This window comes from Octodon degus, unplaced genomic scaffold (genome assembly GCF_000260255.1).
Source record: "Octodon degus isolate 3935 unplaced genomic scaffold, OctDeg1.0 scaffold00005, whole genome shotgun sequence".
Taxonomy (NCBI): domain Eukaryota; kingdom Metazoa; phylum Chordata; class Mammalia; order Rodentia; family Octodontidae; genus Octodon; species Octodon degus.
The window spans coordinates 24,462,358-24,476,070 of NW_004524581.1; the positions used below are offsets into that span (position 1 = coordinate 24,462,358).

General features: G+C 51.3%; 1 protein-coding gene across 2 annotated transcripts; it reads left to right on the top strand.

Annotated features, from left to right (window-relative positions):
• The first annotated feature begins 8,485 nt into the window (after positions 1–8,485).
• LOC101572584 (CMRF35-like molecule 9) lies at positions 8,486–13,221 on the top strand. 2 transcript variants are annotated; one of them, XM_023720090.1, is made up of 7 exons: positions 8,486–8,644; positions 8,849–9,157; positions 9,911–9,995; positions 11,376–11,527; positions 11,834–11,889; positions 12,578–12,802; positions 13,112–13,221. In XM_023720090.1, the coding sequence occupies exons 1-6, from the start codon at positions 8,587–8,589 to the stop codon at positions 12,773–12,775; spliced, it is 858 nt and encodes a 285-aa protein (XP_023575858.1). In that variant the 5' UTR covers positions 8,486–8,586; the 3' UTR covers positions 12,776–12,802; positions 13,112–13,221. The 2 variants fall into 2 exon arrangements, with proteins under 2 accessions (XP_023575858.1, XP_023575851.1); XM_023720083.1 differs by having other exon boundaries at positions 12,578–13,221.
• The last annotated feature ends 492 nt before the right edge of the window (positions 13,222–13,713 follow it).

Here is a 13,713-nt window from a genome sequence, read left to right on the forward strand (position 1 = left end):
TGGGGTGGAGCTGACACGGGGTTGCTTCCCCTGGCAGCCAGTCCCCTTTGGAGGCCCTCAGCTCACCAATGGGAAGCACCTGAGGATAAAGGCTTCCAGGACCCCGCAGCTTCTGAGGGGTTTTGGAGCTCTATGTCAGGTTCTCCCCTCATTTAGAAAAAAAGAAAGATCACGCAGGCTCTGTGGCAGGAGCCAGGGCCTAAAGACCACACCCTAGAGCTCAAGGTTCACCTAGCACCCCTACCTCCAAGGGGTTGGAGGCGCTGGGTCAGGAATCTGGGGGAGAGACCAATGTGTATTTCTTATCATATCACAATATCACAAAAACCATCCCCTGTCCCCCAAAACCCAAGAGAAAGAAAGAACGAAGGAAGGAAAGAAAGAAAGAGAAGGAGGGTCATGGTTATAGTTCAGTGGCTCAGTCTCTGCCTGGCAAGCGCAAGGTCCTGAGTTCAATTCCTGATACCCCTCAAATTCCTGATACCCCTCAAATTCCTGATACCCCTCAAAAGAAACTATAAAGCAAGTTACATATCAAGTTTGTGGCCTTACACAGAGAGGAAGAGCTGTGTATAGTAGCTGAGCTGTGCATCCGTGATAGGAGAAACCCTAAGAGTAAAAGTGGTAATAAAAATCTAACATTCTTTCAGTGATACGTTGTGAACAGGAACATTGTTCTTATTATTCTACAACTCTTGAATCTAGTATAAGATTAAGAAAAGGAATAATTAGGTGGTACCCCAATCCTACCATTTTGAGAGAGAATTCTAAGTGCCAGATAATGGAAGACAAAGGATGTCAAATACTAGCTTAGTTTAGAGTCCTGAGTTTGTATTGGAGCTATCAGGATAACCTCTTGAAAAATTATTCTTCATAGTTTGTTTATACTATTGTCTACCAAAAACTTAAAAGAGGTAGATACAATGACACCGCATACCAGGGAGCATCCTTGGGGCCAGATTGCAGTCTTGAAATACCTTTTTTATTTTTTTCTAAAAAGGAACCAGGGATTCCTGAACAACCGATGACCCAGGTCTAGCAAACAGTGCCCGTGTCACAGGGGATACAGCTCAGCTACACAGCACCTGCCTGGAAAGCGCGAGGTCATGCGTTTGACTCGCAGTACAAAAAAGAGAAGCACACGTGCTATGACTGCAACCTCTTGTCATACCAGATGGAAACTGCAACGGATCGCAAGTTGTTTATTTTTTAAAAAAATTGTGGGCCGGGGAGATGGCTCAGTAGAATAAGCACTTTCCTGGCGAGTGCAAGGACCTGAGTTCAATCCCTGATTCCGAAAAAAAAAATTGTTAAATGTTTTATATATATATATATATATATATATATATATATATATATATATATATATGGTAGAGGGTGTCACTATGCAGCTCAGACTCATAGTGATCCACCTATCTCATCCTCATCAGCGCTGGGACTACAGGTGTGCACCACTAATCCCAGTTTTGGTGGCCAGCACAGCACACCTGGGGTCCTCTGGCTGGCACATCACGCAGTACTGGGGATCAAACCTGGGTCCTTGTACCTGCCAGGCAGGCACTTAGACCACTGAGCTATCTCCCCAGCCTACATCCAATTATTTCAATCATTCATAAATTAAACCAAGCACTATCGTGTACTCAGTCACAATTGAAGAGTGCTACTGAGTTCACGTATAGAAGCCCACACCCTCCATCAGGTCTCTTCTGCTGGAAGAATAAACCACCACTTAGAAAGTATCTCCTAGGAAAACTACCCTACGAGGTTTCTGGACCTGTGCATCAATTTATAGAACATGTACCGGACAGGGGAAAGCTTAAGCAACGCTGTGGGGATGAATCAGGAAAGTCCGCACTGCAGCAAATTTTACATGAAGACAACATGTTGTTGGTCATTGCTTGGATGCCTTTAGTACCCATGGCTGCCTGTGGACACTTAAGACTGAGAATGGCCCCACCTATATTGAGTGCTGCCTCCCAAATGTTTTGTAAAGTTTTTCATATTTCTCTTACTGTAAAATTCCTTATAGTCCTCAAGGTCAAGGAATTGTTGAGAGTGCTCATTGCATGCTCAAAATTAAAGTACAAAAACAAAAAGGGGATGTCCCTAAAAAATGAACACCTCATAATAGACTTCATTTGGCATTGTATACTATTAATACTTTGAATCGTACTAAGGATGGGTCTCCAGCAGCAGAAAGACGATTCAAATGGGTAAAGTAAGAAAAGCTGGAAAGAGTGCGTTGGAAAGATCTTCATTCTTTCATGCAGTGACAGGGATGCAGCCCACTATTTCTTGCTTTCTCCAAAGTGACACTGTCCAGCCGTGTCATGGAACCAGGCCCGCAGAAGGAGTTGGTTCCACCTTTTAAGAAGCTGATGTTCACTCTTGTGACAGTGATGCCTTGGGGTCCATGCCACAGCTCAGAGATGTGATGGGGCCAGACCCAAAAGTGGACAATTAAAGAAACTGACCCAGGAAGCCCAGGGGATGTTAACCAGAAATGGCACTCAAAGGTCTGAATAGGTGACAGAGTGTATAGAGATAACTGAGCTCAAAGTTACATGAAAGAAAGGAACACAAAAGGTACTAGTATGCTTAAGACAAAATAAAATACAAAAACATAGTAATTATAGATAAAAAATTTTGTTCCTTTCAAATATTTTTTTGGAAGAGATCTTTGCTAATTGAACCACAAAGTATCTGACTAGTCTATTTATAATTACAAACTTCTAAAATTGTAAGAGAGTTAGTATAATGCAATTTGGGAAAAAATGTATTTGAGTGCACACTGATACTGTAAGCAGATTGTGTTTTTTGTTTCTTTGTCATTTCTGTGAACAGCTGTTTTTTATTTGAGCTCAACAATGTTTTTCTCTTTTCCTTTTTTCTTTTACATCTTGGATCATTTGTTTAAAATTGAATTTGGGTTATAGATTTAAAAAGGACTCTTCTTCCTGGGATGCCAGCTGTTCACTATGATAAATTTGTTTTCTCAGAGGTCAACTGAAATTTAAGGCAACGAGGATGGACCTCTCGGGGATTGGGGAATTATGGGTCAGTGCTCCCTTTGCAGAATAAGAAAGTGGCTACCTGGAGATATTTCTCCAGTTCTTGTTCATTAATAGAAAGCCCCAATGATCTCTATAGCCTTATTGGAGACACTCCAATAAATGTTATCTATTATTGCGAGATGTTTACTTTGGTCATCATCAAAAGATTAAATTTTCTAGGAATGAAACAAGGTGTTTTATTTAAAGATGTTCTGGTACAAAGATTTTCAGATAGTTGCAGTAATTGATTATTATTAATCTTGATTATTATTAATCCTGTGGTGTGTTAGAGATAGTCATACCTTCAGATGTGCAGGCCTTTGAAAATGTAAAACTGGGATTACTTATGGTGATAGACTTTTCTTTCAAATTAGATGCTTGTCTTTCTTTTATGCTCCAGCTACTTGTGACAGGAGCTCATGTTAAACCAACACGAGGACACCAGTCAGTAATATTAACAAAGGCGTGTGTGATGTACATCCCATTAAAGGTCAATGAGTTAGGTAAAGGCTTCTTATGTGCTAGATGGGGAAATTCATTAACGGGGCGACTTTATGTCAAAATGGAAATTCAGGTGTGCTACAAAAGTGTTGCCATGATTCTCATGATACACGCTATAATATTATATGTGGCTTTTGATTTCTAACTTTCTGTATAAAATACATAACTGTTGTCTACATTCTACAGGGACTCAAATACTAGAACATTCATGGTTGGTAAGAAATAATCATTCTATTTTGTATAATATTAAGCTCACAGCTCCCATTACAGTGTAATGTCATTAACCTTCTCTTCTGGATGTTGAACAACTGAGGTTTGGAGACCAAAGCCTGGAAAGATAGATGGAGTCGGAGGATGTGTAATGTTTGGTCCCAGCCCTTCAAGGTCAGTGAAGACCCAGGACATGAGGGGATGTTTTAGTGACATCCTACAACTCTGGTGAGTTCTACAAACTCCTGAGCAAGGAGTCTGTGGGACCGCAGAGGAGAGTGATCAGTGATGTACAGTGTGCCTAAAGACAGTCACCAAGAGAGAAAAATCTCTCCAGCTTCCACAGAAAGCAACTTGGCCAAGCAATGGCTGATACTGACCGGATAGCTAAAAGTTCCTATGCACGATCCAAGGTAAATCCTGGAAATTTAAATGACCTTAATAGATAACAATGAATAAGTTTTAATTAATAGAGGTCTCACCTTAACTTGGTCTTGAACATTCAGCAAAAAAGCATAACTACGAGGAACATAAAATAATGCCATAGGAATATGCTAGCTATAAAAGAAACTCAAATCACTAGTACCTTCTGACAATGTCCAGCTATACTGGGAACTGCCTACTGTTATGGGTTAATGGCCTGTGTAGGGCCAAGTTGCTGTGTACAGGGACCTGAAATTCTCAGGCTGTGAATCTGTAGCCTAAGTGTGTAAGTTCTCTCCGTGTGGAAAGGATGCAAGGTGAGAAGGCCTTTTGCAGAGTCCTCAGAGAGAGCTCCTCCAACTTCATCTGACCACTCATTGCTTGGGATCCAGAAAAGGAGGAGATGTGAGGAGCAGCTGCAGCTAGAGATACACACAGGCATGGGGCTGGAGCCAGGGCAGTCCAGAGAACAAGCGCGCTCGAGGCAAACCATGTGACCCAGCTGCTCCAGTCTAGAGCACTCTGGGAGCCTGAGGGAATCCAAGCAAACAGAAAGGTGTCACACGACATTAACCTGAAGACTGTACAAAAAAATGAGCTGGTGGTTGAGGCAGCTCCATCTGGCCTCAGCTTTCTGTATTCTCTCTTTCTCTCTCTCTGTGTGTGTGTGTGTGTGTGTGTGTGTGTGTGTGTGTACGTGTGTGTGTGCATGGCAGGCTCAGCCTGCTGTGGAGGCAGGGCTGGTGCTCCATGGGGTACTGGGGATAGAACCATGGTCCCTGGGCTTGTCTAAGCCTGTCTAAGCAGGTGCTTTAGTCCGCTGAGCTCTCTTGCTGGTCCAGCTTTCTGCATTCTGACTCTCGTCTTCATTTCTTTATCCTTTATTTTCCTTCACCTTGAGGATTTCTGAGAGCTGCGCTGGGTGTGGAAGCTACCTACCACCACCCTGCCCCCTCAGTGGCTGAATGTGGGGCTCCCCCTCCCCAACTTTCACATGCCCTGGCATCATGTCTGAACTCCTTAGGTCAGTGAGAGTCCAGCGGCCTCTTTCAGGGTCTCTCACTCGGCCCATAGATTCCATCTGGGGCCAACACTGGCTCAGAATAAGGTAGGTCAACCTTTCCTCCCTGAGAAAGTAGGCTCATGAGGGACACAGTGAGGACAACTAGGGGCTGGTTGCAGCTTGGAGGAGGGGTCCAGGTGGGGTCTAGGAAAGGGGACCTCACAGCTTCTGGTCAGAATCTGGTGGTCCTGGAGTCTGCCACCTGCTTGCTTCCTCTAGCTCAGATCCAATCTCTACCATCCAGACTGACAACCAGAGTCCAGTGGCCAAGGCTGCAGGGTACTGATCAGATTCTTTGTTGGAGGGACAGCATTCAGCCTGCAGTGACAGGGGTAGCCTGTGAGCACAGTGTGGCATTCCTGGTCTCAGCCCTCAGGTTGGAAGAGGAAGCATCGTGGTCAGGAGGGTGACTTGGTAGGGGGCTTGGTGGGCAGGTGATGTGGACACTACTGCGTAGGGCAGGCGGCAGTCTTGTGTGACAGCAGGAAGGATGTCCCTCTTGCCTAGGTCCAGGAGAGGGCAGCAGAGGGAAGACTTGGGCTGCCTTGGTGTAACCAGGAGGACCTTCCTCACTGGGGCACCAGGTGCACCATGGCTCTGCACTGTCCCCTGGGTGACCTGGGCAGCCCCACCTCACAGACAGCCAGAGGCCTGGTGGGAGAAGCACTGATGCCATCGTCACTGTGTGACCCTGCGCAAGTCACTACGCTACCTGGGCCGAAATTTTCCTCTCTTGTGCAAGGGCCCCACCCTTCCTATGTCTCGGATTGTTCCAGGAGGCAATGAGAAAGCATGACCATGGTGACACGTCATTGCTCTGTCATCACTGTCCCCTGACTGCTGTTCTCATACAGGGGAAACTGCCAACCCGAAGGGTATCTGGGACGAGTGCATGTTCTCTAAAACTGAAGAATGAATTTTAGGAACAGAGGTTAAGAGCAGAACATATTTATTGGGGGAAAGAAAGTACCTGTCTGAGAGGGACAGAAGGGACACCTGAGTGGGTTGCCCAGGAAGCTGTCTCTTCCAGGGACTTTTATAGAGCAAAACCATGCAGTGAGGCAGATTTAAGGTAGAGAACATGGGAACTCTCTTATGTGGGCATGAGGTGGGACAAAACTATGGTCACCCAATGAGATTGCAAGCACTATTGATCATGTCAAATTGATTAAATCCAGGACCAAACAAGGAAGAGTGTCATGTAGCAAGCAGGCATGACTACTGGACAGGGTTTTTTCCTGTTGGGGGTTGGGTTAGTGACTTATTTGGGCTCTTTCAAGATGATTGGTACCTGTGTAGAATATCAATCCCTGATGCCCATCCCTAGGGAAGTATATAGTTGCATTTATTTACTCTTTTTTAAAAAATAGTGTATTTAGGACAGGGTCTACAGAGTCTACAGGATCTACAGGGTCTACAGGGCCTACAGAGTCTACAGGATCTACAGGGTCTACAGGGCCTACAGAGTCTATAGGGTCTAACTTCATAGATCGGACTCATAGTGATTCTTTTGTCTTCAGCCTCTCAAAAGCAGGGATTATAGGTGTGTGCCTCCATGGCCAGTCTCAATTTTATCTCAGTGCGCCCTGGAGATTGGGCTGGCACCGCACGACTGGGATCGAAACTTGGCCACTGTGCTCTACCTAAGCAGGTGCTTTAGTCTGCTGAGCTATCTGACCGCCCCCTGTTTAATCTTTTGTCTTCAGGCCTGGCCCACAACAGGAATATCTGTCTTTTCCAAGGTTGCAAATTCATCTTGTCTTTCATACTGTCTCCTTTAGAGTCTGGCACTCTCTGACTGCCTATAATATGTCTGTCTAATTCAGCTGCTGACCACAGTTCCATATGATCATTTACCCCTTCAGCATTGGAGACCCTGTTTCTGCATCCTCCTTCCTCCCATCTCCTCAGTATATGGACCCTGGTGCCCCTTTGGTGAGGGTCCTGGGAGGGGTGAAGGTACAGGGCTGGGTGATGATGCTGAATTAGAGGACTGAGTTCAAAGCTGGGCACAGCTCTGGTCTCAGAGTGACTATCACAAGTCACTGTCCTCTCTGGTCCTGTCTCCTCACCTGGAGGAGGGTGAAGCAGGGCTTGGACCCAGGGCCTTCACCTGAGCTGCACTGCTCTCTCCACAGAATACGTCTTGTGGCTTGCACACAGCTCAGCCTTGGGGACAACCAGGGCTCAGGGAAGGGAGGCATGCAGACCTGACCACGTGGGCTCAGGGCTCTGAGGGAGGCAGTTTCAGCCTGGTCAGGTACAGCCTGCACTTGGACCAGGGCAGAGACCATAGCGTGGGAGACAGGAAGGGGTCAAGTCCTCCAGAGAGGGAAGCCCTGGGGATCCTGCAGGCTTGGGAAGAGTGTGGGTTCAGGGACCATGCAGGCCACCACATCAGGGAACCCTGGCAGGGGCCAACAGGGCAGACACAGCCGGCCAGTGGGAGACGCAGCTGGGGGAGCTGTGGGTGCCGAGCCCATCTCCCACCTACTATGGGCCTCGGGGTTCCACACTGCCCTCTGCGGACAGTTGCTCCCTCTTTCCTATCCTCACCATTGCCCCAGCTCAGAGAGTCCAGCTGCTTTGTGGGCAGAGTGAGCAGGGCAGAAGACAGGCCAGGCATGTGGCTCTCTTAGTGGGAGAGCGCAACGGCTCTGTCTTGGGGCTCTCGGTCCACAGGAACACCCTGTGAGTCTCCATAGCTCACCTTACCTCTGTAACCAAGTGCTTCATTAGCTCAGCCTTTCTGTGCGTGCTTCCAGAGGGAGCCGGAGTATGGGACAGCTCCCCTTGTCTTCCCCTCCTCTGCAGTCCCTCCCTGGTCCCTGTCCTCCCCTCCCCTTCCTCACTTTAGCTCTCTCCTCCAGGGCCCTTCCTGGAAATGACTCTATATGGGAACTGTTTTGGGGAGCAGCCCCTGACCCCGGGGGACCAGTGGGAGGCAGGACCCTTGTCAGAGCTCCTAGGTCCCCTAGTTTGGCACTGAGCTTTGGGGTGTATGGTGGTGATGGAGAGGAGCTGAGAGCCCAGAAAGTGGTACCCTGGAGTGTAGAAGGAGAAATAGGTTTCACCATGGTTTCCTTAGATTTCTCAGCTTCCCCATTATACCCCAAGGGGAAGGAGGAGGCCTGGTGAGGGGAAGAGGCTGGACCCAGGGGAGCAGAAGTCCCACCCCCAGGGGGGAACCCAGCCACTGGAGGCCTCTCTGTCCTCCTAAGTCTTCCTGCTGGGCCACAGAGGCCCCTGTGGTGGACAACTCACCCCTAAGGCCTGGGACAGCTGGCTGCTCTCCTTGGGGCTCCTTTGCCCTCACCCTTCTTAGGAAGAGGACCCATGGCCCAGGTGGCCCCATGCCTGCTGTGCCCTGTGCTGCTGGTGCTCCTGACCTTAGGTGAGGAGCAGGGGTTAGGGTGGGGAGAGTGGGCACCTGGTGGGGATGGGGAGAGGGCATGTGCGCCCAAGAGACTGCACCATGCAGGGCTCTGGGCTACATCCTGAGTGTCACCACCACGACTATGGCTCCTCAAGGAGGGAAGCCCCACCACCCACCCCTGTGAGAAAGCTGGGGGCTCCTGACCTGCGTATGTATCCACAGGTGCCTGGGCCCAGTGCTGGGAGCTTCTAAAACTGCAGGAGGGCGAGACGCTCTCTGTGCGCTGTGAGCACGGCACACATGGAAGAAGACGGGTGAAAGCTTGGTGTCGACAAAGGCCAACAGAGGTATGTGACGTCTTAGTGACCAGTGGTCAGACTTTCGATTCACGATGTTCCATCAAGGATTTCAAGTACAGCTTTGAGGTCACCATGACCGAGCTCAGAGTACAGGACTCGGGATCCTATCATTGTGGATTCCTTGAAGATCAGTTCTACAGTTTCAAAATCGTGCACCTGACGGTGTCTAAAGGTGAGTCTGTGTGTGTCTTACTTGGGCTCAGCCTTCAGGACCCTAGAAGTCCTTCCCTCCCGCCCTCTGCTGGCTGAAGGCTGAGGCTGGAGGTGGCCTGCTGGCAAAGAGCAGAACCAGCTCTGGAATTCCGGCCTGCCAGTTTCTGGTTCATTTTTCCTCACTGCAGGCTCCTCTGAACACATGTGTGGCTGCCATCAGGCCTCCTGCATTGGCTCAGAGAGCTCTTAGAACTTCCCCACACTTTAGCATGGCTGTGTGCGTGAAGGTCCATTCTTGGGCACTGTACCCTGACCCTGAGCTCAACAGTCAGAGGACTGTGGGGTCCACTGCACAGATTGGGGACCACAGGGCCAGTAGGGGTGGGGGGGCATGTAGACGGACAGGGCCAGCTGGACAGAGAGGTAGACCTGAGACTCAGGGGCTGAGCCCTAACCCTGGAGAGCCTTTAAGCTTCACAATGGCAAGGTTGGGGCCCGTCCAGCCCGGAGGCTTCAGTGCGCTCCTTCTGAGAGCTGCGGAGCTGTCGGGCTCCCTGAATTTACTTGTGATGGCCCAAACTTGGAGGCAGCCCCAGACTCTGCGGTGCTGAGCCTGCGCGGCTGCTTGGCTCATGGTGCTCCAATGTCATTCTTTGCCCCAGATTGGGCTCAGTGCCCTGTCCACATGGCCTTCCAGGGCCAGGAATGGGCTCCTGCTACCCAGGTGTGGGGGGCAGCAGACCCACACCCCACTAATTGTCATCTCTCACAGCTCCAACCCTACATCCCACCAGGAGCACTCCGAGGACCATGACAGTCCCAGCCCCAGCCTCTGCCTCCAGCCCAGCTACTGACAGGTACTGCCAACCCCGCCCTCCATCTCTTCCTCTCGCTGTGCTTGATGCCTCAATTCCCACTCAGACAGACACACCAACTCCCAGCGGATGGAGTTGGGGTCAGACAGGTCACCTTGGGTCACTTTCCTTGGCCTCTTTTTCTCATCTGCAAAAGGGGAACAGCAACCTCCCCCTCTTAGCTCAACGTCTGTCACTCTCGGCCGTGTGGACATTGGGAGCCAGCTGATTTCTCTGTCCCAGGGTGCTACTCTGCATTGTTGGGTGCTGGGCACAGTACTCAGCCTTCCCTTATTGGATGCCAGGAGCACAAACCTCCTCCTCCTGATGTGGCCCCCAAGTGCCCCTAGACATTGCCAGAGGGGCTTTGTGAGACCAGGTCGCCCCCCTCACAAGCCCTGTCTTCCTAGTTGCTATGAGGATCGGCCTGGATTTGGTGACCCAGCCCAGGGCAGCCACAAGGCCACATCGTGGGGGTCTAGGGAGCAGGCATAGCCTGAGTTACCACACCCGCAGCCTGACTCCTCCCATCACTGCCTGACTCTCCAGGCCCCAGGCCCTCCGCTGCTGTCTGATCCTCTCTACCCACTACCTCTACAGATCTGGAACCCTGGGCCCCTGTGAAAATAGTCTCTTATCTAGGGATAAAGCCACCAAGGCAAGCATGGTGGGAGGTCCCTGTTTCCCCAGCTTTCAGGAAGTTGAGGTAGGAAGATCAACATAGCCCAGGCTACATAGTGAGTTCAAGGTCAGTCTGGACTGTGTAGCAAGCCAAGCCAAAACAAACCAATACACAAGCCAGTAACCAGGTAGTAGTGATTCACTGAGCTGAAAATTACTGCTGGAAGCACCCCTCTTCCCTTCTGGGCCTGACACCCTCCTTAAGTGTCTTCAAAGACAAGAGACTATGCACTTTGTGTCCTTCCTTTGCTGAGAGATATTCTTTCTTTTCTTTGCAGTCCTGGGCATTTAACCCAAGACCTTAGCACTGCACTACATCCCAGCCTTTACAACCTTTTTTATGAAGTTGCCCAGCTGGGCTCAGTCCTCTGCCCTTGGCCTCCCAGAGTGCTGGGGTTGGAGGTGTGCGCCCCTATGCCCAGCCTTAGGCAGGTCCTCTGGATGTGAGCCCTAAGGGCTGAGTGCAAAGCTCACGGAGCAGAGCGGGCAGCAGCAGCTGGGTGAGGATTGGTTGAGGAGTGGAGGCTGGGAGGGTGCAGAGTCTTCAACAGCAGCAGAAGGAAATCTGGGGACCACCATGGGAAAGGGACAGGCAGCCAGCACCTGCTGGGTGCTCCAGGAGAGGCAGGAAGCCAGGAGGCCTGCTGTGACCACAGGCAGTGAGACTGGGCTGACTCCTCCCCACCACTCCTTGTCCCTAAGTCCTCCAGGTGGCTGGCAGTGGAAGGGGGTCGTGGTGGGCGTGGTGGTGGCCATCCTCCTCCTGCTGCTGCTGCTGGGCCTCAGCGTGCTCATGGCCCTGTACCTCCGGAGAGCCCAAGGAGGAGCCCAGAAAGGTGGAGGAGCTGGGAACGGTGAGTCTCCTGAAAGTCAACTAGCTTTGTCCATGCCTGCTTGCCTACAACCAGGCGTGCTTGGATCCACTGTGGGTTGCAGACTGCAAAGCCAGCTTTAAAGTTAAGGACTTTTGAATGAGTTTCCATAGATCTTTCCGGTTAATGGCATTTCAGACACCTGCTCTCATTATAAAATGTTGTCTTCCTCGGTGTGGGGGAGGAGAAGGGGAGACATAGGTCAAAAGATATGGAGTAGCAGACGTGGAGGATGAGTGAGTGGAAAGATCTAAGGATGACCTGCCCCTGACCTTGACTTTCTCACAGGCGAGAGAGATGTCCACCACGTCTATGAGGACCTTGCAGCCCCAAAGGAGAGCGCTGTGAGTAGCGGCATCCCCTGCTGGGACACAGTGCAGCAGAGTTCCTGGTCCCCATCCTGTTTCAGTTCCCCAGCCTGCAGCTTCGATTTACCCTAAATCTTGACACACACACTCATGACTGCCTGTGCCACTGCAGCCTTGTGGCCTGACCACACAGTTGCTTGCCTAGATTTCCCAATGCCAGCGTGCGATAGACAGATGTTGGCTAATCACTCGGCCCACAGAAAGGTCCTCAGAGTGCCCTCTCTGCTAGGAACTCGGCGGTTTCCCTTGGCTGGGTCTGTCCCGTCCAGGGTCCCGAAGGCCTCGAGATGTGGATCACAGGGCTACAAGGAACTGGTGTCCTGTGATCTGACCCCCAGTGTCAGGCCGTGAGCAATCCCATGCTACCCCTGCTACCCCTGCTCCCAAACACTCGCTCAATGTTTTTCCTGCTTGGGTGTGTAAAGAATTCACTGGGCGAGGTTGTTGAACAGGGCTCCCTGGGGCCACTCTAGGTTCTCTGGGCTGGCGCTGGTTCTGGGTTAGGAACAAGCTGTAAGCTGCCGGTACCACTGGCCGCCTGGCTTCCTTAGGCACCTTCCCTGGGGCGAAGGCAGCTTTTTCCGGGTCCCCCTTCCCAGAGGTGTCCAAGGGCCGCAGCTGTGACCTGTACAGCAGACTTCTGTCTGCCTGCTTTTATTCCTAGGACTTTGAGCATCCAGTCCCCTCTGACCAGGACACCGGGACTGTCCACTATGCCTCCCTCACTCACCTAAGTCACTCTGGCACCGAGGACCCCACTGACTACGATAGCCGTTTCCTGTCTGTGGAATACGCCAGCATTGCTGGACGCAGGCCCCAGCCCTCAGCACACCCTGCCCTTGAGGGAGAGCCCAGGAAGTGAAGGCTGGCGGGGTCCACTGGGCAGCAGGTACTGCTCGGGCGTTCCCTGTATAAAGCTACTGTGCCCACCAAAAGGTGACTGCGCATAGCCGATGTGACCAGGCTGGTCAGGGCCAGCGTCCTGCTGCAGGGAGTGGAGGCAGGAGCAGGAGAGGGGAGTTCTGAGCACAGCAGAGGGTGTCCGGCCCTGCTCGGTTGTCTAGGCCTGTGAAGACGCTCCCAGGAGAGAGTCCAATAGGATGGGGGCCCCTGCTCCTTCAGTGCCTGCCACTTCCTTCCTGGCCAGGGTATGGGTGCCTGGTGGCTTGTGCAAGTCCCTCTGTCACTGCCTCTGCAGCCTGGAAGCCAGGCAGGGGCTTGGCCCCATTCCCAGAAAACTCCTTTGCTGCTGGTCTCCTGGTGCTGCCTCCTCAACTGTCAGGGATTCCCACCACCCTGCCAGGCAGAGGGCTGGGCCGCAGGCACCATCCACTGCCTGGATGTCTCCTGAAACTCCAGCTGCACACACAGCTTCCTCTGTGGAGACTAATCCACCCACCACTGGCATCGGCACTGCCTCCTTCGTGCAGCTTGGACTCAGGGACCCCTCCTGCCCAATCCAAGTCCATTCTGAATTCCCCGCTTCCTAGAAATGACAGAACTCAACTCGGGAACTCTAGGCCAAGTGGACAGGAGGGTGGGAAGTCAGGGAAGCTTCTGTCACCCCTGGCTGTGACATCCTTGCTGCCACTATCCGTCTACCAGGGTCTCCAAATGGGGCTGAGGCTCTCTCCCCAGCCTGGGGCTCCATGGAGACTCAGGCCATACCTGCGGAGCCAGCATTTGGGTTGGGGGAGGTGGGCACAGGGAGGGAGCGGGCTCTCTGAGTGTTGCCCTGGCTCCTGGACTTTCTGCCCTGTGCTGCTGGAAGTGCCTCCTTCCTGGAATCTAGAGCTGCGC